This window comes from Myotis lucifugus, unplaced genomic scaffold (genome assembly GCF_000147115.1).
Source record: "Myotis lucifugus unplaced genomic scaffold, Myoluc2.0 scaffold_17, whole genome shotgun sequence".
Taxonomy (NCBI): domain Eukaryota; kingdom Metazoa; phylum Chordata; class Mammalia; order Chiroptera; family Vespertilionidae; genus Myotis; species Myotis lucifugus.
Genome location: NW_005871065.1, coordinates 10849632 through 10876522, shown reverse-complemented (window position 1 = coordinate 10876522; position 26891 = coordinate 10849632). Strand labels below are relative to the sequence as shown.

General features: G+C 38.2%; 1 protein-coding gene across 1 annotated transcript in view; it reads right to left on the bottom strand.

Moving 5' to 3' along the window:
* Window positions 1–26891, bottom strand: part of XKR4 (XK related 4) — a 259419-nt gene that overhangs the window by 70004 nt on the left and 162524 nt on the right. Inside the window, exon 2 of the mRNA XM_006085279.3 lies at window positions 22737–22936. Coding sequence (XP_006085341.1) covers window positions 22737–22936 — 200 coding nt within the window. The remainder of the gene's footprint in view (window positions 1–22736; window positions 22937–26891) is intronic.

Genomic DNA, 26891 nt, shown 5'->3' with positions numbered 1-26891 from the left:
TACAGTTGTTCCATCTGTGGCAATGAAAGTCCATTCATGTTGTCTTAGGTTTCCTTTTAATCTGACCTATAACTCTTTGGTAGCATTTTTGCTTTCTGGGACAATAAGATATTCCAGGTTCATATTGTATATTTCCTCCCCTGGGCGGGGCATCAGCCTTTCCTACAAAGAATTCCCTTTCAGTAGCCAATGATATTTAGACTTGACAGTCAGGGCTCTTTGTGTAGTGACTGCAATTTTTCATTTCTTCTATTCCTTTTTAGTGGACATATGTGTGAAATATATATTTTTGAAAAAAATCGTGAGCTCATACTGTTGTGTTAAATATAAACTAGAAATAACAGCTTTTACTTATCTTCTTTCATTTTATACTTATAAACTTTTTCTTTCACACCAATAATCATGGTTCCTAACACCATTAATGTAATTACTTTTTTCATCATTGCACACCCTTTATAGGATAGTTTCAAATGATTGGCACTAATACTACACGGTAAGTTTGACTGCTTAAGGTTCAGATTTCTTTGCAGCTCTATTTTTCTTTAGAATATGATCACTAAGCTAGCTTAGCCAAAATACTGTTTTAAGGACATTTAAAGTAAGTCTTTTCTTTGTAGTTATGGTATTAACTTTGCCTACAAGTAGGTTCATTCATATATTTATTTTTATTTTTTGGTATTTTTATGTTACTTCCAAAATCAACTCTATAGGGTGAGGCAAAAGTAGGTTTAAAGTTGTTTGTGTGGAAAATAATATAAAAATAAATAGATAATAATATAAGAATAAACTGTTTTACATACTCACAACTGTAAACTTACTTATACACTGTATATTACAAAGTATAGTTAGAGACGTATCCTTTCATTCCTGTCCCTCCCATCTTATTCGTTCCTATTTTCATTAATTTTGGTTTTCCCTTCTACTGTTTCCTTTTGCAAAAATGAGAGAGACACAGATTTTTCCTTACATAAAGGGCTACTATGAATACTTCTTTAAAAAATTTAGTTTTGAACAGTCTATCTTTAATATTGCTTCAAGTAGAACATATATTTCTTTCTCTTTTCTGTTTAAAGCTAAATTATGCTGCATTGTGTTGCTATATCCTAATTTATTCAACCAGTGTCTTATTGATGGACATTTGGGGCTGATTCTAATTTTTGTTATTATGATTTATGTTGTAATGAATAAACTTGTTAAATATTTCATATTTTGGAGCCATAACTTCTTAATAGATTCTATGAAGTGGGGTTGCTGGGTCAAGGACAAATGCAAGGGTAAACTTTGTTAGATATTGTTCAGCCACAGTCTGCAGAGTTGTATCATTGTCATCAACTGCCTGAGGGCTCCTGTTTCTCTACAGCTGCCCCAACACATAAAACTGTCACACATTTGATTTTGTCAATGTTATAAGAAAGTAGTGGCATCTCAGCACAGTTGCTCTTACAGTCAGGGAGATGAACCACTTTTGCGTGTTTTATATGCCGACAGAGAATGTTGTCAAACTCATGGTTATTTTTAGAGTAAAGCACTTAATCAAACTCACCATGTAACCTGCCAATTTAAGAAATCAAATTTATTTTTAGGCTTAAAAATTTGATAACAGGGGGAAAAAAGATGGAAATGACTTACAACTTTTCCCCCTATAATATACTGGGGGGCTACCTCAGATAATTAAACCTCTCAGTGCAAGAGGCAATGACAAAGGAGCCAACTTATTGTCATGGTCACTGCCATGGCCCTGGGGAAGCAACCAGCTCCAGATGGTTTAGGGTCAGAAGTTGGCAAATGGAGAATATAGAAGGAGAAAGCAAAATACCATTTTGCAAATTATCACAGAAGATAAAATCTAGCATTGATTTCCACCCCCTCACATGTATTGTGTATTTGTGTTCCTTCTTTACTACTTGCCTGTTGATTTATTCCATTTTCCTTTGAAATTTTATATTAAAATGTACTTCTTCCAATACATTTTCTGATGGATTCCATGAGACAAACAGCACAAATTAAACTGATTCAAACATGGCTTCTAATGTAAGGAGAAAGTTCCAAAGATTCAATGCTATAGGTGTTGATAACATCAGGATCTCCTCCATGTTAAGGAAAAGTTGGTGTAAAGTATAGTGCATGTAGATGGAACAAAAATGCAGGGCTTTGTGAATTCTTGAATGTAACAGCAAATGACACAGGACAAAGACGAATTTCTTTTTGACATTAAACTTATATTTATTATTAAGGCTTTATATTGCTAACCATAAACTCTAGGTTAAAATTGACAAATTATGCCAATAACCTAACTTCCTCTTTTTTGGGTATGTGTGCGTGACTTACAAAAACATCACTAGAAGCTTAAGGCCATGAAGGTAACTAAGGAAAGAAGTAGATTTTCTTTTTGTTTTTAAATATACCTCAGCCTGAAGCCTCTATATGCTCACAAATGAGTTGTTAAATTTATCTCGTGACCTATGGGCAACCTTACTGGAAACGGAGATAACTGGAGACCAGTTTCCATTAGTCAAAAATTGGTTCTTTCCCTTAGCATTTTTCCCTGGGATCAAGGGCTTCTCAGAGGTCCCTGTACAGCTTACACAAAACAATTAGGACATAGAAACCAGCCCTTGGCACAGACTTTGACTGTGAGCCTTGGGTCAGACAGAAACAAGGAGAAGTATCAGATGTATGGGTTCTAGCAGGCACTGGAACCTGAGGACATAGAAGTGTTTCCAAGTAACAGAAAATACAAGTAACTAAGCAGAGATGGGGGTGGTTTTCCAGGGATTTAAAGATAGGTTTACAACTTCACTTTATTTCAGCAGATATTTAATAAGTACCAGGACTAGAAGAGCCTGGCAAACTAGAGGCACTCAATAAATAAATATTTGTTAAATGAGTCAAGGATTGTGGAACTCTGGAGTAGATTCTATAGGAGATAAAATCTAGCACTGACTTTTTCCTCTCACATGTATGGTATATTTGTGCTCCTTCTTTACTATTTGCCAGGTGATTTATTCCATTTTCCCTTGAAATTTTATATTAAAATGCACTTCTTTCAATATATTTTTGATGGCTTCCATGAGACAAACAGTATCCATTAATCCCTATGTAGTTTTCCTCTTATATTGCTCTTTATTTTATAGGGATATATATATATATATATATCCATCCTAAGTGGCTGTCCGACTGTTCAACCATCTGACCAGTAGCTATGACGCGCAGTGACCACCAGGGGGCAGACGCTCTGACTGGTAGCTATGACACACACTGACCACCAGGGGAATAGATGCTCAATGCAGGAGTTGCGAGCTGCGGTGACTTGGCAGCTGAGGTTCTCAGGTGATGCACCTGGAACCAGAAAGGAAGGAGCCTGATTCCAAGGTATGTCACCCGAGAACTACCCTCTTGCAACCCAGGACCCCTCGGGGAATATCGGAGAGTCAGTTTCAGCCCGATCCCCACAGGCCAGTACATGAATCTGTGCACTGGGCCTCTAGTTTTATAATAATCTTGGATGTTCTGAACATTATTTAAACTCTGAGTAAGTTACAATGACTTGGAGTGACACATCAGCTAGCAAGAAATCATTTTCATCAGTATGAAGATTGTATTAGTCTGCTAGAGCTACATAACAAAGCACCACAAACTAAGCAGCTTAAACCACAAAAATTTATTGTCTCACAGTTCTGGAGAGTAGAATTCAGAGACTAAGGTGTCAGCGGTGCCATGCTCCCTCTGAAGGACCTATTCCAGGCCTCTCTCCCACCTTCTGCTAGTTCCCTGGCTTGTGGCACCAAAATTCCAATCTTTACCTGGTGTTCACTTTGTGTGTGTGTGTGTGTGTGTGTGTGTGTCTGTTTCCAAGTTGCTGCTTTTTAAAAGTAGACCAGTAATAATTGGATTAGGACCTATCTAGTGACCTCATCTTAGCTAACTACATCTGCAAAGATCCTATTTTTAAAGAAGGTCACGTTCTGAAGTATTGGGGATTTGGACTTCAACATATGAATTTTTGGGTGTCACAATTCAACTCATAAGAGAGAACTTTGTGGTGAGATTATGAATGGAAATCAAGTAATTGCTATGAAATGCCTGAGTGCAATCCAAGGCTGAAAGGTCTTAACATGGGATTAATAAAACCCATTATGTTCCATTGTCTTATGAGGTGGATGTAGCTGAGGAAGCCTGTCAAATATGGAAAATTTAAGAGTAAAAAATTGCTCTTCCCCCCCCCCTTAGAAGAAGGCTTTTGAGAAAGTTCCAGTAAGAATGAGAGCTATATAACTGGCCTTAAAGCAAATTATCTTACTAAGATGCCTGAACACATATATTAAAATTTGTAAAGCAACATAAGGGTAAATATTAAATGACAAACTTCTGACCGTACAATGCAAACAAGGTAAATAGATTGCATCATTGTGAGAATTTTTAAAAGTAAGGAGAGATTGACTCCTAATGGCAGTGATAGGAGCTCAGCACACCCTCCCTCCAGTGAATCAGCTTTTTAAATGCTAATAATTATTTTTTTAAAAAAACTTAAAGTCTCCAAAAATTGTCCTAAGGGACTACATCAAATGAGGAAGCATCTATTCAAGAAAATCTACTAAATCTCTGTGAAAACAGCAAGACACTATGATATTTGAGCCAGAATGTGCTCACATTCACTCCTCCCTTCCCCCAGCTCAGTGTGACAGAAGCTCTATTCTGGGTGGGTGTGGCCGAGAAGCTGTGGCTCCCTGTCCTATCTCTCAGTAGAGCTACAGTCTCACCCGAGGAGGGGTAGGCTGTTGGCATCACCCCCAGCTTCCAGCTCCGTGTTACAGAAGCTCTATTCCAGCTGGGTACAGCCATAAAGATGGGGCTTTCTTCCCCAGTGACCCCCCACTTGCAAGGATGTTGCTGGCTGAAAATACTGGGCCCTGATCTCCCTGCCCCATAGGACAGATGTTCTATGCTGGGAGGGACCAGCTGAGAAGACTGGGGTCTACTATATCTAACCAGAACTCCAATATTAGAGCAGAGGTTCTGTTCTGAGAAAAGTGGGTTGCTGACTGTAGTCCCAGCTTGGTTCAGTGGCATAGAGACTATGCTTAGGGGGTGTGAAAAGGTGACATAAGTGGAGCCATTTTAAAATGGAGCAAGAATAGCCATTACTCGGGAACTGCCTTGCATGTCTTGCTCTTGATCTGGGCAAAATAACCTTTAGACCGGGCCCTAGCAACATTGTCTTATAAACAATTGTAAAGTCAACAGGAAAAGCAGACATCCTACCCCAATTACTATTGATTATGGACAGTCTTTCATAGAATCAGTAACCAGTCATCTACAGCAAAAAAGTAATACAGCTTGTCAGTACCAGTAGAAATTTCTTTCTTCTATTCATGTAATTATTCTCTTTCTATTCTCATAAAAACCCCTTGACTTCACCCTGTAATTAGAACACTATTTGGGTTTCTGCCTGAATCTGTGCTCCCCAAATTGCAATTCTTTTTTATCTCAAATAAATGCTTGTTGCCTCTCATTTGGTCTTTTATTTTTAGATGAATAGGGGAGAGGTAGGACTTAAGAACAGAATGAGTACTCCAGTGTATTTGCCTAAAAGGGACCGATTTTATTTGAAACAGAGTATGCAGAAGTTCATGCTTAAGGGCATTGCCAAAAACCATGGAGATCTAAATGGTGAGAAATTAAGAAGGTGATCTATGACACTTTATAGGAAGAGTGAAATGATAGATCATCTAGAAGTTGAACAGAGAGAACCAAGGAAAGAAACAGCGGAGAAAAGCCTTCCTGGGGTCAAAGCAGCCTCAGGATTGACAACGTCCTGTCCCTTCAAAGGGGTACAATTTTAATTAGGTCAGACCATGGACAATTTATGCCACTGAGTATTATCAGAAATGATAGAGCAATCAGTGAGTAATTAGTGGAGTCTAAAGGCCAGGTGTGATACCAACAGAGACAGACCAGGTAGAAGTCTAAGTGAAGATGAGGGAAAGAGACAGAGAGAATCCAGCAAAAGCACTGGCAAATTAAGACCAAGATTTCAAGTTGCTGTAACTTCATATGATATTTCATGCGACGTATTATGTTGTTAATAAGATATTTACTAAATGGTATGTGTTAAATCTGGATTTTTTTTAGGAGGGAGGGACTAGAAAATATAATACATGTTATAATAAAGTTTAAGTTATTTTCTTAGAAAAGAATTGAAAAATTGTTTTAAAAAAATAAAGTAAATGTTAGAAGAGCAAGCCCTGTTGATTTATAATAAGGTACATTAATTCCACTGGTTTGTACTTTCACTTCTCATTGTGAAATATAGGGTTCCAGAGGTTATTTTAAAAAGAATTATTATTAGTTCCATACTTATCTCATCTTTGCTTCTACATCCCATGATATATTAAAGCCAAATTGCCATAGGGGCAGCATAAATGGCATCAACTTGACTTCCATTTTGGCACTAATGGGTGGGACTTCATCAGTACAGAAAACTTTTTATTGATCACAATTTAAAAAGTGGGCACACATATTGCAAAGATGTCCATCTGCCTGGCCATTATTAAAATGAATGCCTTTTTGTTCCGCTATCTACAGACCATTAGATGGGATTTTTACAAAAACGCTTTAATCAGTTCTTTTGTGAGGTCTGCTAATTGGCTACTGGAGACAACCAGCCACGAGAAAAATCAGGGCCATAACTCCCTTCGGGGGTACTGTCAGGCGTCCCCGCATCATGTGTGAAGGTCACGCATGGAGTGGGCTCTCTGGGGCCGGCTCAGAGGAGGCCCAATGAACTTGAAACACAGTGATGCAATACATACCCTAATCCCAGGAAGTGGTCTCTATGGATTTGAACCTTACTAAATGTGGCATCCTCAATGCTTAAGTTGGTGATTATTTGTTCTTCTGTAGTCCTATAAAATGGATAAGCATTTTGATGTCTTGACATTTCATTAGGCATGGGTGTATTCTATTTCAGATAGTAGTTGCTCTGATTTCAGAATCTCTTTAAATATGCTTTGGATAGCCCTGGCTGGTGTGGCTCAGTTGGTTGGACATCTGCATGCCACAAAAGGTTGCTGATTCTATTCCTGGTGAGGGCACATGCCCCAATTGTGAGCTTGATCCACGTTAGGGGACATGCAGGAGGCAGCTGATCGATGTTCCACTCTCACATCGATGTTTCCCTTTCTCTCACCCTCTCCCTTCCTCTCTCTGTAAAAGTCAATAAAAATATTTTAAAAAATATTCTTTAGATAAAGTGATTTAAAAGAATTTTAAAATACTGTACATATGCAATATCTAAGCAATCGATAGAGGAAAACAAAGGCAGCACACAGAATATGAAGGCATAATTATATCTTTGTTTCTATCACACTCATAGTTCTTTTTGGATTCTTTTTGTTAGTACAATGAAATGCTTCTCCTCTTGGTTCTTTCTAATGGTATAGGCACACTATGTACAGCAGTAAGGTTGTATACTTTCTAAGTGGTCAAACTAAAAACGGACCATTTCTTTTTAACAAATATGCCAAGGTATACATCAAAGATAGACACTGATTTTTCAAACAATTTTCTAAGGAGGTTGTTCTATCTCCTCTCTTCTGTGATGCAACTTTGCTTAACATTTTCTGGAGTTGGCTTATTTTATTCACTTATTCAGCAAATATTTATTGTGTACTTATCATGTACTCTCTGGAAACTCCAGGTACAAAGACAAATGAATCATGATTCTTGACTTCAAGAAGCATACAGCTTAGAGAGGAAGGGAAAAGAAAGGTAGACACCTGTGGATATGTGTTTCATGTTCTACTGAGGGTCAGAGAAAGCTTTAAAGTGAGGAGGTAATATCTGAACAAACTCTTAATGGATTTTGCCAGATTGAAATGGAAAGGGGTCAGGGTTCAGAGCTAGTAAATAGTAAATGCCCATGGCTGGCCTAGAGTATCTAAGCTTAGAGTATTGAAATATTTTCTATCATTCAAGTAGAATATTATGGGAAATGCAGAAAGACTTGGCCAAACAGTAGGCAGAACTTCTAATAGAAGGAGTTTCAGTCAATACACCTATCTTTTTCTTTATAATCACAATTTCTGGTTGACCCCACATTGTATTATAAATTTAGAGTATTCTTCTTTACTAGACATAATTCTGTAATATTTTTACATTTTCCAAAAATCATACTTACTGTCAAATTAAAAAATTGTTGTATTAAGGACATTCAAAAATTGTTGTATTGAGGACATTCAAATTGTAATGAGGTCACCAGTGATGATAGTAATTCTCAAAAAGAAGTCCCTGGTGTATTTGAACCATGACTAAGCCATGAAATCTGTTTTGGAGGTGATGTAAATTATTTGAAATTTGTACATTAGGTGTATTTTCTACTGACTCAGACTCACTACCTTATAAACATACTTTGTGTGGGCTGATAGATGGTTTCACAGGCATTGCTCAGTCACTCTCTGCTACTGGCTTTGATTGGTTTTCTCAACAGCCTATATTTACTGTCATTATGCCTAATTCTCTGTTTACTAGTTTGTAGGTAAATGTTTCCACAGTATTTTGCTGCCTCAGTAGTTTTAGGGATTTTTTTCCCTCCAGTTAGAATAACCCTAATTCTTTTAGTCATTCTATCCAATGGTTCAGTTAAAAGCAAACAAAGCAAAAAGCACAGAGCCTCATCTGCAATTGCCATTTCTCATCCTATTTTTTGGCTTTTATCTGCTCCCTCGGTAAAAGTATTTTATCAGTCAAATGGGAGTTGCAAGGCTACTATTTCTACAACTTTTGTGTTCTGACCCTGCAGCCATTCTTTCTCACTCTAATCAGGATCTGAGAAGTTAGACACAGTCAATAAGCTAATGGAAAATAAATAACAAACTTGATATCTTGCACAGTTTTCCCAATGCACACTCACCTATCCTCCAGAAAAGTATTTTCCTTAAACTTTTGTGCGCATGCCTTTTCTGCCCGAGGGAAGATCTGACTCCTACTTGCTTTTCCAAACTTAGCTCAAGACTTCCTATCCTCAACTCCACTGGACACCTCCAGGCACGTAGCACAATTTGTTATTCCTGAAACATGCCTCATGCCTTGTGCTTTGATATGGGCTGTTTCCGCCTCTTGAAAAGTTCTCCCTCCCAATATTACACTTTCTAGTCACATTCTGCATGTTCAAAATAACACAAAGACGATTTGCAGCAGAAACTTGTGGATTAGGACTCAGAAGTCTCACTTGACTCCTCCCATCAGTGATTGTATGTGATAATATAAGACAGAATGTGACACATTTTATGGGGAAATATTGTGTGAAGTATAGTGGAGCGGGCACATGTGCTGTCTCTGCAACCAGACCGACTAAATTTGAATCCTGGTCCTGTCCTTCTTTCTTCCTAGTACCTTAGACATTATTTTCCAGCACCTCTGTTTCCTTTTTATTTATTTTTTAAATTTTATTGTTTAAAGTATTACAAATAGTAGTACATATGTCTCCTTTTTTTAATTGACATTGGAATAATAAAGTGCCTACCCAGCCTTCTCAGATAAAATTGGGATAACACTAGAACTTTAAAGGCCACTGGGCGGGTTAAATGAAATTAATAGGGCAACGATTAGATCATTGTTCTAATTATTAGGAAAATGAAAATCATTTCAAAAATGTTAACTATTTAACACATATTATCTTAGCAAATTCCAAGTTATAGCACCAATTACCTAAAAAAAAAAATCAAACCAAAACTTTCTGCTCTTTCAAATCCTTAAAATGCCTAACCTGAGTGTCTCCGTAGTTCCCTTTACACTTGATTAAATGATTTACTCTCCTTCGTGTCCCTCTTCATTCCCGTAAGCAGGCCCTGTAGCTCTCTGCTGTGTGTACTGAGGATCAGAAAATGTGCCAGAGACTTGAGATATGTAAAAAAATCCTCTTCTGGTCAGATTAGGTAGATCAAAGGCTGGGTGAATGCAATTGCTTGCAGCCTGTTTAGGCTTCAGCATTTGCCCTGTGGTGTATACATGTACTTATCTGACTTCCACCACCATTCAGCCTATCCACTGGAATATTTGGGGAATCAATGAGATCATGTACTTAAAATACTGAGTAAGCTTTGAGGAACCAGAAAAGAACTCGCTATTGTACCTGGGAAAAAATTAAAACAAAATACTGAGAAATAGAAAAAGTTGTTAAAAAGTATAGTGTTTATAAATGGAATTTCCTTGTAGAATATACATTGAGTGGCCAGATTATTATGACCAACCAGATTATTATGACCACCCTATCAGTACAATGAAGTGAATTAGTTATGCAAATAATAATAATAATAAAACCTTGAGAGTATTTGTTTAGGAAGTTTTCAATATTCAGTATTTTTGAAAGTGTCAATGAAGTACTGATGGCATGGTCATAATAATCTGGCCACTCAGTGTAAGCTAGCAGTTGGTATTAGTTGGGCAACCTTCTATAACAAAACAATTTTTTATAGACTAATTTTTCTACCGTTGGGATGCTATAAGTGTCAATGGACTCAATACCTAACTGAAATTTTCAGAAGTGAAGTTCTGACCTTCCAAATGCCCTCTCTTTCTTCTTCCAAAGGCTTCGCTGCAGTACTCTTGGCAACATTAAGCATCACCTGATTACCTTTATTGTTATAAACTCTAAAGCAAACCACCTCAGCCATATCAGCCAAAATATATCACCCCTCAGTAACTCAGTATCATATTTTATTGTGCTTTTCAAAATCTAGAAGCTAGCATTTTATTCTTTAAGATATATTCACAACCACTTTTAAAAAGTGGTGATCTGAAAATAAATGCTGCCAATTTATGTAAGTGTCATGTTCAAAGTGATCTTGTTCCAGGTCAATGACTACTTCCATTCATTACTGCATGTTCCTGTTGGAATAGAGTTAAATACAGTCATTCTTTGAGTTCTACTAAAATATCAAACCTCAGCATTAGACACATAATAATTCCCTTTCTTTGTCATTTAGGATAAAGAAGTTGACAAAGAGCCAAAACCTCCTGTCTGGCTGGAGGATGCTCAGCAGTCCACCAATTTGAACTCATTTTACTTAACCTTGAAGTTAAATATTAACTTGGCCTCCCAAGAGTCCTTCGTCTGGCCTCAGGTTACTCAAGCCCTCCAGAGCCAATGCTCACTGCATTTGTTGGGCTCTTGTCTCTTACTAGTAAACTCACTGTTGTCCCAGAGGATTTTTAAACCTCAGAAATCTTCCAGCTAATGACACTTAGACTCTGCTCGGCTCACTGACCTATATTTTTAGTGCAAAGTACTTTCAGCCTTAATATTTTTTGAAAGTATGCATTTATGAGAAAAAAAAGTTAAGCATTTTTGTAAAATTTTTAAGCAAATTATCTTCATCCCATTAGACATCAAAAGTAATCTTTTTCTCACAAACTCATTAGTATTCATATCAGAAGTGCTGAGATATTTTATATCATCTTAGGAAAGTATAGGGTTTCTAAAATTGGTGGCCATCTCTTCTCCATTTTTACAAATACTAGTAGGCTTTATTATTTAAAGCAATTTTAATTTAACAGCACAAATGACTGGAAGGTATGAAGAGTTCTCATATACTCTCTGCCTCCACACATGCCTCGCCTTCCACCAAGAGTCCACGACCAAATAAACTCATGGAATTCGTTAGAAATACATCACTGTTTCTTCCCTCGAGAAAGAAAAGAAAGAAGGAAGGTGAAAAGGAAGGGATGGGGAAAACTCAACAGCCTGAAATATCACAAGTCAAAGATAAACTCCAGAACCAATGAGTTTATCGTGCCTGCATGCCCTGGTGTTGCCATAATTTTCCACTTCCTTGGTGCTTGCTGGGACATCTATGTGCTGCACCTGCACCAGGTGGCGACAGGAAAAAAATATGAAACAGTAACCTGATATTATCAGACCCCAGAAAGGCATTTGTGGAAACACTAATTAGATTTTCTTCAGCCTTTTTTAATTTAGTGAGTTCTAAGAGAAGATCACACCTCTCCTAACACTTATAAAGAAAATTTGTGAGTGAGATTGTGTGTGAGTAGTACCTACTCGATGCTCAAAGCAACATGTTGCCATGGTACCAATCAGATATTGTCTTCATCAGGGAATAGAAATTACAACTGTCTTGTTTGTCCCCAGTAAACAGTTTTAATGCTTGGAGAGAGGAAAAGTCTGATTTTGTTGTTGTTACCTGGTTTTGAAACAATAGCACAATAAAATAAGTAGAATACGAAATAGTGCAATGAGGTTAGAGAAACAGAATCCCCAAAAGAAGCTCATTATTCTTATGAATTTACATCATCAAAAGATGTGGAAATGCATGAATTCTTAATGGTCAGAAACAATGGTGTCATCTCAAATCAAAGGGACTAATGGGTGCAAGTGCAAGATTGATCTGGAAGCCTAATTGGCTGTTTTTATGGCTTTAAAATTCTGACCTTATATTAGAGCTATAAAATATCCATTGTGCTTCAGGGAACACTTGTGCATTTGGCTCTCATAATACAAGAAATATTGCAAATCAGGAGAGGTAACCCACTATGGAGAAAAACAAGGGAATGCTTAACCTAAAATTCAGGAAAGTGGTTGCCCATGGGGATGAGGTGGAGGGAGGGAGGGACTTCATAAACACTGGTAGTGTTGAAGAGTATTTTATTCTTCTTCTTGGAACACCACATAGACACTATGTATACTCACAATAAAATGTACTTAAAGGCATATATGGAGAGTAGAATATGGCAAGTAAATGGATTGGGGGCAGTGGATTCAAGTTGAGTCAACATGCAGAGATGTAATTCCATGCAAATAAAAATCACTCATCCTCCTGTCTGAGTCTCAAAAAATTCTTTTTCTCAAGTTATCGTAAGGACGCCAGCCCCAGGACTCAGTGGGAGAAAGGGCTACCCCACTTCCACCGATAACATTACTACAAACGTGCCTGATGCTCTGACTCCTCCTCAGGGCCCTGCAGATCTGCCTCCCAAGCATTTCTACATCCAAACTCATTTCACTCATTCTTTAAGGTCCAATACTTCTTCCACAAAATTTCCTAGCATCGTTGAATTTGAAATAAATATCTCCTTCTGTGTCCGTAAAACATTTCAACATGAAATGTACTTTAAATAATTTTGGTAGCTGCTTCACTTTTTTATTTTGGTTTTTAAAATCTGTGCATTTATTTACTGTCATTTAGTTCAAAAGCCTATGTTAAAAACATTTATTTCCTTTTTACATAATTGGGAATGTGTTTGAGATATTTTAAATTTGAATTTTAACTTCATGTCTCAGCTAACAAAAGTCTGGAAGTACCTGCCGTCATAGAAGCCTATACATGGCAAACTCCTACATTTCAATCCTTCCCTGAGAACTTCCTACCCTATGAAATTGTACAAGTGTTTGAATGGATAATACTGTGGATGTTTAGAAAGTTTTGGAGTTCTGGAGTCTTCTTAGTCTCACAGACTTTTTCTACAGCTGTTGGAAAGCTGTGAAAATTTAGGTTCACAATGAAAATGCTGACAAAACCTTAGGCAGGCAGTGTGCTCAGCAGGCTCTGTCCTTCAGCAATCAGCGGCTCATTGTGAGCTTTGAGGAATGAATCTCCATGTGGTTTTATTCCAAGGAACGTTTACATACCAATCGAATCAGTCTCTTTCCCCCCCTCCTGCTGACATCTGGCTCCCACAGTATGCAGGGCTCTAGATCTGTTGCATACATACACACTCCATGCATGAGCAATTATTAGGAAAAAAAAGGCTTTCCTGAATCATTCAACAGGAAATGATCCCAGTTCTTTATTCCTGCTGAGTCATCAAGAAAACATTAGCTTATGTGTCTAAGGAATGCTTTAAAACTCAGTCTAACTCCAATCTGCCTAATAAATGCAAAATATATTTCTAAAACAAAAGGTACCCTTTAGGATGGCAAAGTTTATCTATAAAGAACAGGTTTTGTAGTTTCATAGTGAAAACTATCTACGTGGTTGTGGGAGCTTTGCTCATCTACTCACCCAACCAGAATTGGGTCAGAAAATCCTGATCACGTGACTATCTGTGGCTTCCTAGAAAAAAAGCTGGTTGGGGAACTAGCACAGTTAGCCATTTTTGAATTTTTTATTAAGTTGACCTCACCTTGTCCCTGCTCAGGGAGCATTTTGATTACTATTCACAGTAGTTATTCTTAGTGTTTAGAAATAATAGTCAAAGTATGTTGATATTCAGTCTAAGTAACCTGCTCTGAGTTTGGGATAAAGGTCAGGTGAATGGAAAATTAAACGTGGCTTATTTCCTTGAAGGTGTGAAAGTGCTGAAAAACTACTCAGATATGAGGAGCTTGGAGGTTGGCAAAGAAAGAAGTCATGAGAAAGACAAAGGAACAGTGAGTGTCTGGGGACACTCCTCACTGCAGACAGTCCGTTATGTGTGCTTTGTTCTGAACAGGGTTGTACCAAAGTATCTGTTTCCTGTTTACATCATTGGAAACGTGTTTTAGATTTTTAAAATTTGAATTTTAACTTCGTGTTTTAGCTAATAAAAACCTTTCACCAGGTCTCTCCCCTCCATAGCCATGCATGTGCAATTAATTACACTATCTATTCACTCACACACATGTTCCTATGTCTGAACATGCCTTTGAGCTCACTCACATCTCACAGGAAAGAAGAGTAAGGGAGAGAGAAGAAATAGTGAGTGGAAAAATACCAAGATGTGTACTTGATTATTGGAGATAATTAAGTAGAACCTAAAAATAGGACCTTATTTCATATTATGTTCAAAATGATTCAAAATCAAAACTATTCACAGCTGTGCTGAGGGCTGATCTACCATATAGAGTTGATTTCAAGCACTTGAATCAATCATAAGCAAATGAAGCTTCTCTCTGTTCTTTTTTTATGATCCTAACTGCGATATTTACTTATGACCTAATATTCATCTGTATGAAAATTTTCCTAGTTTTCTTCCCACATATCTTTTTTTTTTTGTTCTTCTAAGTATAACTTCGGGTGGTATCAGGACTCAGAGGCTATCGAATATGCAATGAAGAGATCAATATTATCATTGCCCCATTACACTTCATTGTTTATTCTGCCAATACTTTTCAATATGGTAGAGCAATATGGCCAATACACCATGTCAGTTTTGTAAGTCTCTCCTTACAAAGTTGTTGAAAGTGATGAGTTTTTAAAACTCAACTTCATTAACGTACTGATCAAGCAGACTGGTGGTTTACTGTTTTACTGATTTATTAATTGATAATCCCACATATTGAATAATACAAAACATAGGCTGGAAAGTAAGAAATACAGGAAAATAGATTGTGCTTTTTTAAAAAAGCATACGTGCAAGGATTTACCCTACTAGAGAGATCTTTCAAGTATGAGGAATATATCTTATTATGTGCTATAAATAACACAAATTATCCCGTTGTTTTGAGGACACTATTATCACAGGACTTCTGAACAGACTTAGATGTGGACCAAACCAATGGCCTCTTTTTGCTGGTTTTATGTTGCTCCTTTTCCTTACAGTACATGACAAAATGTTAGGCTCCATTGATGAGACAGTCCTTAGGCTACCTTTTTCATGAAAACTTTCCTGATTTTCCAACATTCCCTGACCTCCATCTCTTTCAAAATGCATGGCTTTTCTACTTTCTCTATATCATTTTCCATAAGAGATCATTCTGTGTCACCAAAGGGCCTTAACGTGGCCAACATTAGAACATAGCACAGTGAGTGATAATAAATATTTTTGGTCTTCTTTTTTCCCCCATTAGATTAAATTCTTTGAGAGCAAGAGCTATGCCATTTTTTTTTAAATCAATCACAACTAGCATAGCGATTTGTCACATAGCAGGCATTCATTCTTCTTTCATTTAACAACTATCCATTGGCTGCCTACTATGTGCCAAGTATGGTGGTTCCACGCTATCAGGAAGGCATGTGTAATAGCCTTTGAGTGCTAGCATCATCACCAGCATGACCCTTGTTTGTGTGCCTTTACTACATTTGTCAGCACCTGGGAGGGAGGACAGGCTGTCTTTCTTGCATCCCCACAGGGCTTTGCACGGAAGGATATGGGCGAAATTTAACATATTTACAAAGCCAAAAGAAATCACAACTGTCCAATGGAGGGGCTGCTATTTCACATTGTGTGTGTGTGTGTGTGTGTGTGTGTGTGTGTGTGTGTGTGTGGTTTAGCTCCTCACAGGTTTTCTTTAGTCAGAATTTTGTCCTAAGTTTTGAGGAATTTATTTCTGCTTTCCTTATATTTTGACTCAAATCAAAAGTCTCTGGTGAAGCTGTTCTTAACATTTTGTTTTATCAATAATGATATACTGCTGCTTAATAGACTAGATTTAATCAATTATGTAAAGGCAGATACAATGAAGTTACAAGGGAAGAAATTAGGCCACTTCTTGGAATTAAGCCCTTCATATTTGAATAGGTACCATTAAGAGTTCCTTCCCAAATCTCAGGAGATTTGCCCCAACCTCAGTCCTTGTCACATATATTGCCCTCACTGAACCCCTGTGCATTTGGACCAGAAATATGAGACATTGTAAGATGTTTCTTAAGAAATGTACTTTAAAATGGGCAGTTTGACATTGTGGATCAAAAGCCTTCAAACCTGACTTGTCCCTGAATCTAGTAATTACACTTTTAGGTATTTACCTTTGAAAAGATAATTAAGGATATTTGTGAAGACTTAGTTCTTAATGTGTTTATCATAATATTATTTATTATAGAAAATATAGATGATAACTTATGATTTCAAAACCAGGGACTTAGTTGAAAGGAAAAGGATAATCCATACGTTGGTATATTATGGAGTGGTTAGAAATGATGTAGAATTATATATGTTGTTGTGGCATATGCTCATGATATGCTGTCAAAAAAATTTTAATTCTATTTTAACATAATATATTAAAACATGAAAGAAGTTTTATAACTGTAAGCAATAAAATACATGTCATCCTTAATTACTCTTCAGTGGCAAGATTTTTATTATTTCTGAGTGGCAGGAAGGTGATTTTATTTTCTCTTTTTGCATACTTGTGTTTTCTATTTCTCTTCAAAAGCAGGTGTAATAGAGAATAAAAAGTTAATATTCAAATTATCCCAAATATGTAGAAGTGTTAAAAACACAATATTTTGGGGAGAACTTTTACCCTCTGTGTTATCATGAGCTGCCTTCCCGGTGAGATGGTGGACCTGCGGTTGCATGTGGGTAGTGAAGGTGGAATTGATCAGAGACTCATGTGTCCGGTAGAGTGATGGGCTAGCTGCCCTTTACCGTCCCTTCCAACAGAGTCTGTGATTCAGTCAGAACTGCCCCATAGTGAGCTGTTAAGCAAAGACTGTGTGGCCCCTTCATGGAAGATGGTGAGCTAGATATGCCCTCAGGGCTCCTCTCATTTTAGACTATTCCATGTAGAAAATGGAACAGCTCATTTTGGAACACACCAAGATAAATTAAGTGTTTCTAAATATGTTTTGTCACGTTGTTTAGAGTGTCAAATAAAGTTTTAATAAGAAGTGAACTTTTTTAGGGCAAATTTTGCAGAGCTTCACACACCATCATGCACACAATAGACAGTCAATAAATGTGCTAATTGACTAATAAAAATAGCAACTGCAAAGCAGGCAGATCTAAAGGGACACCGTCCCACTCATAGACTGGCACCCTCTTTTCCTCTCCAGCAGAAATCCAGAGGGGGACTCAGGCACATGCAGAGAGGGGGCAGAGGTGGAAGGTGGACGGACTCAGGCACATGCAGAGACGGGGCAGAGATGGAAGGACTTGGGCTTGAAGGTAGCTGGGTTTCTTCTCTAACCTGAGACAAGTAAAGGTAGCTGGGTGTGGCTCTACCTGCTTTACTACAACATTGAATAACTAAATCCAATGACTTAGGTCTTGAAAGTCCTCATCAGGATATGACAAATGAGATGGTTTTCTCACTTCAGGGGGTCTTAGTTACTCTCGTTAGCTGGGACAGTGTCTGCCACAAGTATGGGGACAGCCCCTTTAACTCTGACTTCCTCGGCAGTCTCACAGGATGCAAGGCAAGAATAGTTAGAAACTTCTTTCAGCCCTCTCTTCTCTCTCTTACACATTATTCACAATAAACTGTTGGCAAAAGGGGCAATACGCGAGTTTTTAGAATACGAAGAAATCAGAATAGAAGTAGGTGTAAGTGTGTTTTCCTGCTCAGCAAAGTCTTCCTGTGGGAAGGCATTTGTTCATAACTCACTCTACACATGACAGCGAAATACATTTAGAGTGCAGAATGAGATTTTCCAATGAGAGTAAGAAAGGGTGGAGATTGGAAATGAACTAGAGCTATCAGGGAAAAGTGGAAACATTTGGGCTGGTAGACTGGCAACCACTCGCATCTGGTAATGGTCTGATTTCTTTTGTGTTATCTAGATGGCTCCTCTACAAGGAAGGGTTGTTTCTGCATGATGGGCATGCACACCTGTCTGTCAGAGTCAGGTGACTGTTAAATGCAGCCTGGACTGTGGTTTGCACACACTCTTTGTGAAGGTTACATGGCATGCCCTGGTCCTGCACAGCATTCCCCAGGCTGCTCCGTGGAGAACGCTCATGGACCACATGGAGCATGGTGCTGCTACATTGCTAGGGAAAGCCTCCAAGCATGTCAAACTCATGGCCGGTGGGCCGCATGCCTTGTTTAAATAATGAAGCATGCAACCCACCGGCCGCGAGTTTGACATGCTTGTGTGGGCTCTTTGTAAATGAGTCAGTATCTTCTCTGTCAGCTATAGGAGGCTGGGTCTACAAAATCAAAACTGAATGTTCAGAGAATACACTCACAAAACTAACAGTGACTTTAGAAGCCCTTTAGTCCAGTCTGCTCATTTTACAGATTCTCAGGGCTGTGCAAAGGCCAGGTAGGGTACCTGCTCTCTATAGAAGGTGAACACGTATCTTCCTATCTTTGCTTTCACCATTTAGATAAAATCAAAGGTCCTAGATGGGGCTGAGATGTTGTTTGAAAATAGAAATGACAGGTCTTGGACCACATCTTCCTGGTGATGTGTCCTCTGCATGGAGACTAACGGGAGTTCCATTGCCCATCTCTGTTTACCAGGCAGTCTCTCCCCCCTGCCCCATCTCTCTTCTCTCTCTCACTCTCTCTCTTTCTCCCTCCCCTTGCTTTCACCTCTCCCCCCCCTCTGGTGGGGATATGGGATTGGATTAGAAAATCATAGCAAAGTATAAATTGGAAATTCTCTGATCACAGATGCTCTACCAGGTGCTGTAACACCTACTGTGCCGTCTTAGCTGTGCATGGACTGTTGGACCTCCTTGAGTGTTCTTTATACTCAGAGTTGGATGTTCCTAGGGAAAATGCAGCAGTTATGTCTAAGGGACAGTGTGGCATGAAAAAAATTGCATTCACATTCAAGGTTCCGCTCTTCCCTGATTGCTGGTCTCAGAACAGGAACCAATCTGTCCTTCCTGGAACAGTACAAACTGAGAAACAATTATACTTGAACAGTTCTCCACGGAACCTGTCAGCCTGCAGCACAAGGAGCTGTCTCTGATTTAATTATTCAATAAGTAAGGAGAGCGGAGAAAAGATTTTCACAGCTAACAGTATATTGCAGAGCTATATCAACTTCCATAAGAAGAATATAATTTTTAAAGAAAAGTTTTTAAATGTCATATTTCTTGTTTGATTTTCTTATTGGTTTTCAAAGAGTATCCTTCAGCGAGTAGTAGATGGCTAAAGTCAGGTTAAAAAAGCAATTTTCTTTCTATCCTAAAAAATAATTTTAGGCATAGTCATATAAGAAAATGACTTGCAGACCTAGGACCACTCTCCATTTGCTAAATAAGAATATTTTAGAGATTTTAATTCAGAGCTATTTGCAAATTCTCCACAGGTGTCATGCCACTGATTATTGGTATTCACTACACAAGCTGTGTTTTTCCGTATAAATCTCAAGCATCTTTTACCATAAAGATGTATGAAAATATAAGTTAGACTAGGTTCCATCACATTAATTTTTCTTTTTCTGGAGGGGAATAGCTCTGTTCTTATTATTCATATCAATTTAATTTATAAACTCGTTCCTTTGTCATTTATCAGAGGAGGATTATTGAATTTAGAAGCTCTTTCTGAAGACAGATTTCTTTTCGAAATGGAAAAGGATTCCTATAGCATTGCCTGAGGTTATTTGCAGGAGGTTGTGTTGTTGTTGTTCACTGTCAGGTATTTTCACTCTTTGGTTTTTTAATACAACTTTCTGCCCACCTTCCTTGTTAAAAAATGGCAGCCGTAAGATTAACCTAGCGAGCTTGTTCTTCACCATGTGCTTCATTACCGGCATTGATCCTAGTGATCTTGGCATCAACTTGTCTGACCACCACGGGAGTGATATGAAACATAATTTCCCTACGACTTTCTGGTTTTGACATCAAGGCTTGCCTTGGCCAAGGATGAGGTCTGGTTCCCAAAGTCGGTAGCAAACCTGATGCAAATGTAAGTTTAGCAGGTAAGTTGGGAATATGTGGTGTCAGGAAAGAGCCACAACTCTAACCAACATACATTTTGATGCCTATGTTTTGGGTTAATAGTCTGATAAAAACTAAAGATTATCTTTTTTTCTATTTTTTTTGTATAAAATTTTACATAAAACTCTTAAAATGAAAGATTATCTCATTTCCTTAGACCAGTGGTTCTCAACCTTCCTAATGCCGCGACCCTTTAATACAGTTCCTCATGTTGTGGTGACCCCCAATTTCATTGTTACAAATTGAACATAGTTAAAGCATAGTGATTAATCACAAAACAACATGTAATTATATATGTGTTTTCCGATGGTCTTAGGTGACCCCTGTGAAAGGGTCGTTCAACCCCCAAAGGGGCCGCGACCCACAGGTTGAGAACCTCTGCCTTAGACCCTCTCTTGCGACCCACAGGTTGAGAACAGCTGCCTTAGACCCTCTCTCGCCTTTCCTCCTCTATCTCCACCCTCTTTAAGATAAAAACTTCTTCATAATTTTCTAAATCATTTAGACAATTAGCAGAGACACTCAGTACTCTTGGGCCACAGGAAGGTGGTTAGCAACCCTCCATTGGTGCTTGGGTTTTCCTTTTCCAGAGAGTTTTCACTGTGTAACTATACTAAGGAGTGGCCAAGTTGTTCTGGAGATGAGAGCTGGATTCTTTGACAGAGATTTTGTTTGATGTTGCCTTTCAAGTTGTATGCTCATTTACAGACCATTTTCTAATGCATGGCTGGCCCTAGATCTTTGCATCAATAAATTGGGCACTTATTGATGCAAAGATGGAAAGAATGGTCATCTAGTTTAGCTTGTGACCTTTACATTTGAGAAGTGGGGCCCAGAGAGGTTAAGTGACTTACACAAGTTCTCACAGCAAGAAATGAGAAAACCAAAGCCAGATCCACCTTGTGCAGCTTTCACTGCTAAACATAGCCACTCACAACTAATTGATAGGCCTTGCCTTCTCACACATTTTCTCTTCTATTTCTGTTCAAACACTCCACTTTCTCTTTCTTCCCATTTGCTTTCTGACATTTGAGAATCACACCCCATGGATCTTTTTGGAGTTTTCTTCAAACATCCTAGACCAAAGCTACTTCAGCGTGGAGCCAGGCTTGAACCAGGAATTCATAAATAAACGGGTCACTGCCACACCCTCCATCTTCCTTTACCTATAATAGGCCTCTCCCACTCCCTCCTTAAAGCACTCAGCCTACGCTAATGTGCTTCTTGCTATGAACATTTATAACGCTATTATTGTAGAGATTTTCCAGACCAACCAGATCAAGTCTCAAGTTAGAGCATGGCCCAGACATGTGTGTGCAGACAGGAAGTCTCAGCAAGCTCTGCTGAAATGGAAACAAAACGAGCATAGTGTGTGAACTGTTTAAAAACATCTATTAAGTTACAGGATTATCACATTGCCAGGAAACTCTTTCTATAGAAAATGGCTACCTATCCATCACCCATCTACTTATTTATCCACCTGTCTACCACTGGTCTGTCTAATCTTTCTGCTTCTAGAAAAGATTTGAGCAGCAGGCCCTCAGAAACATCAGAGCAAATCTGTCATAAATGGGAGAGTACTACTGAGGAGATTATCAAACAACACAGCAAAACATGAAAATATTGATCTGATAATGAGATTCATTTGATAAAACTTAGTATAAACAATATATCGTTAAATATTGACATTTTTTTCCAGGTGTCCTTTTTAAAATACTAAGCTAATCTCTACCATTTTCTTTTCATCTCTGGTTCTTAAAGTCAAAAGAAAATTGTAGAGATTACCCTAATATTCATATGTATAGATAGATGATATTAGAGAGAGAGAAAGAGCTATGACTCTTATTCAACTTGTAAAAGAAATTATTACTCTAGCATACAAACCAGAAAGCCTTAGTTAACTGTATTTTCATAGTGGCTAAGTGCAAAATCATAAAATTCATTTTTCCTACACAGAGGGCAACTTGAAGGCCAAAACAAATGTCTTTCTACAAATTAGAGCTGACAAGTGATGGCCAAGAACAAAATATGCATCATTCACAAATTCAGTGCCAAACAGCAGGCATATAACGGGAAGCACCATGGCCTGTATCAACAAAGGGTATTAGAACAGTTCCTTGGATGTGACAAAAGTAGCCAGTCAGTCTTTCCCCAAATTCAGAAACCAAATTGCAAGCCCTTACCTTGGAGGGCCTGTAAGCTATGAGTCTGTACGATAATGCAGAGCTGCAGGACCAGCTGTGGAGCACTTTCCAGAAAGGTGGCTAGCAAATGCAGCATACTCACATCTGCATACTCATACACCATTTTCCAGTAAAACCTCCATCTGTCATTCTCCCCACTCTGTCGGCTTCGAATACCTAAGTATATTGTGTGGAAATATCTAGAAAGAAAACATGGAGAACAAGAAAGAGATGAGTGATAATTTATAATTCAAACACCAAGGCTATTTTTTTTTCCCTGCAAGCCACCATATGCCAGCACACACAAGAAACAATTACTCTAGTGGCTTATTTTCAGGCCCAAAGTTAACTGTTTGAATTCCCTTATCCTTAAATGTTCACTCTGAGAAGTTACTGCAATTTTAGTCCGCACTAAAAGCATTCCACTGAATTGCAAGATGAGGAGTGAGGTGAAATGTGTTAGAAACTTGGGCGTAGAAGAGATTAATCAATAAAGAAAATAAAAATAAAAATAAATTGAAAAAAAACAGAGAGAATTGCTATTTTGAAAATCTACACACACACACACACTGGGGTCAGTTTCTCTATGTGCTCAGCAGTGTTCAAAAGATGGATTTCTCCTGGGGCACAACGCAAGTCTAAGGACTAGAATGTATGGGCTTGTAAATACTACTTATGCCTTTTAAAAACTTACCATTAAAAATTTCAAACATATGCCAAAGGAGAAAAAGCATAGCATATTGAATCACTATACCTCTTGTCTAGATTAAGTAATTACCAATACATTCCCAATCTTTTTTTCCTTTGTATTTTTACTCCCTGCCACCAGATTATTTTGGAGCAACTCCCAGACATGTTATTTCATCTGTAAGTATTTTATTAAGATAATTTACAAACAAAAATTCAATACCATTATTAGACTTACAATATAAGGACAGTTTTGATATTATTAAATACTCAGTGTTCATTTTTTCCCTATTATATTTTTTTACAGTTTATTTGAAATACAATTCAAACAAGGCCCACACATGATGAGTATTTGATATGTATCTTAAGTTTTTTTTACACCATGAATTCCCCTTCCATTATTTTTATTCATTTCTTGCATATTTTTTATTGTCTTGATTTTGATGAATGTATTTGTGTGGTGTGGTTAACATTTCTGTTGTTTGTGTTTTCTTCATGTGGGTAGTATTAGAATTTTGATCAGATTCAAGTTTGGTCGTCTTTAGCGGGTGATGTTGAGGACTTCCTTGAGGGGTACTTTCTTGAGGAGGCACTAGTGTTCTCTTTTATGGTGTCATCATTCACAAATGATCATATCCTCGGTCCACTCACTCTTTAGGGATTGAAAATACTGATATTCTGAATCTACCACCCTTCTTTTTTATTGGCTAGACTACTTCTGCAGCCCTTATGTCAAAATCTTTACAGTATGTTTGGTTGTCTGAAGCTTATTCTCTAGTCGATCTTTTAAAAAGATGCACAGGGACACTGTTCTCTGAGTTCTTGCATGTTTATAACAGCACATGGTTATCAATCTTGCCTTGGGTGAAGATAAGTTTCTTTTGCTATGTAGACCCTAACGTCTCAGAATTTCACTTGGAGATTGGTGCCCATTTCTAGGACATGTGAAAGAACTGAACCTACCCAACACAAAGGCTCTTGGATGCCAAGAGAGAAGAATAATAGTAGGGATACAGCAAGGAAGTGAGAAAGCAGAAAAGCCTGGGCAACTTTTTCATTGGAGGGTCCGGTTGGATAGCTGTAAAATCCATGCATATGCCGTGCAAAATCCAAGATCTGCAATTTATTTATTTGAGCATGTTAAATCTGTTACTTTATTGCATAAAGTGTTGTAGGAAAGTCTGATAAAAATCTTTTATTTGTAGTTTCAAGTTTTAATATGCAGTTTCAAGTGGTTTTGAGCTACTGTATTTATTTATTTATTTTTAAGTATATTTTATTGATTTTTTACAGATAGGAAGGGAGAGGGATAGGGTTAGAAACATCGATGAGAGAGAAACATCAGCTGCATTCTGCACGCCCCCTACTGGGGATGTGCCCGCAACCAAGGTACATGCCCTTGACCAGAATCGAACCTGGGACCCTTCAGTCAGCAGGCCGACGCTCTATCCACTGAGCCAAACCGGTTAGGGCGACCTACAGTATTTAGTATTTCTTCTTAAATCCATTGCTTTGTTTCTTCTTTGGGGTCTCCTATTTATTTATGTTCTATCTTCTGTATCTCCTATATCTATTAGCTTCTCTAATATTTTTAATCTCAAATTGATTTTCATATAAAATGTTTTCCTCCTTTTCATCTTTTATGAATCTTCAAATTGTGGTGTTTGAATAGTGTCAAAATTTGAGTTGAATTTTCATTTCTGACTTAATTGTTTTTTAAAAATGAGAATTCTATATTGAGTTATATCATTTTCTTAAATGTTAGCTTTTCTACTCATTTCTTTTTTAAAAAATCCTCAACTGAGGATATGTTTATTATTGATTATTAGAGAGAAAGAAGAGAAAGAGAAAGAGAGAGAGAGAGAGAGAGAGAGAGAGAGAGAGAGAAAAAGAAAGAGAAAGAATCATTGATCAACTACCTTCCATATGCACCCCCACTGGAGATCGAACCTGGCTGGGTTCTACTCATTTCTTTTCTGACTTTTTCTAATTATGACTTATACAGTATTGTTCTTTAATGGATTTTATAATTTTCTTAAATTATGCCAGGTCATTTTGAAATATTTGTTTTTATCTGTTTTCTACATGTGTTTTTCTGGCATACTTTCATTATCTGTGGAAAAATCACTATTTTTCTTATTCCCTTTTTCTCATAATAATTTTGAAATTTTTCTTGTTGACAAGTTTTAAAAATTAGTTAATTTAAAAATTAGTTAATTTAATTTTCATGTACTTTCAGGAGAGGTTAAGTGGGCTAGGATAGCTTTATTGGTGTCAAAACTTCAGAGGCCTTCCTCCTTTGTTCTCGTGAAGTGATAAAAACAACATCCCTTGTTAACTTTCTGAGATCAGCTGCCTCTGTTCCCCTTCCCCTTTCTTCTTTCATTGCTTGTGGTTGTCCCTGTCTTGTTCAATTTGAAATCCATTCCTGCAGGTTCTCCTTAGTGTGGAGGCTTGTGGAAGGCTCTTCAGTTTGTTAGGGATGACTCAGCTTTAATAGCATAAACACTTATTGCCTTACAGTCCCCTTTGGCTCACTCTTGCATTGAATCATTGAGAGCACACTTCTAGTCTCTATTGCTCCTCTAATTTGGCCCAATGCACTTTACAGTGAGTGCCTGTTGGGGATTTGGAGGTTCTCCTCGTCTCAAGGCCTTCCCTCTGCCTCTCCCTGTGTAGTTGCTGATATCACGAGGCTCTTATAAGCTGTCACTAATTTGTTCCTGGGTAATTAAGGGCAAATCTCAGCACTAAATTTTATTATATACATTAGAGGCCCGGTGCACGAAAATTTGTGCACTGGAGGGGGGCGTCCCTCAGCCCGGCCTGCGCCCTCTCCCAGTCCAGGAGTCCTCAGGGGATGTCCTATTGATGGCTTAGGCCTGCTCCCTAAGCTGCAGTCTGGCCTCCCTCTGCGGGAGGCGAGGACAGGGGATCAGAGGATGGCGCTGCCCCCATCACCCTGTTACTACGCTGCCGCCGGACCAATCAGGGACGGCGCCACCCCCATCACCCCACCATTGCCACCCAGCCTCCCTCTGTGGGAGGTGACCAGACAGGCTGATTAGGGGACGGTGCCAGCCACTCCCCCCCCCACGATTGCCCCTCTGCCACTGCCGGTCGCTGATAGCCGTTTCCTCCCTCTGCCCGCTGGCATGCGCCTTGGCTGGCCTGGCCGCCTGCTCGCTGGCCCTGCCCTCTGCCAATTGGTCGTTCTGCCGTTCGGTCGATTTGCATATTACGCTTTTATTATATAGGATTGTCCATGATTCTTTAGTTTTGCTCTGATTATTTTAATGGGATACTTTCAGTAGATTTGAAAACTGCTGCCATTGCCACTATATTTACAGAACAGTAGCATTTTAAAACACAAAAGTGATTTAATCATTCTTCTAAGTCTTTGATTTCTCTCTCTCAGAGTTATAAGATGAGTGTGCTACAGTGCAATTTACAGGAAAAAACCCATGT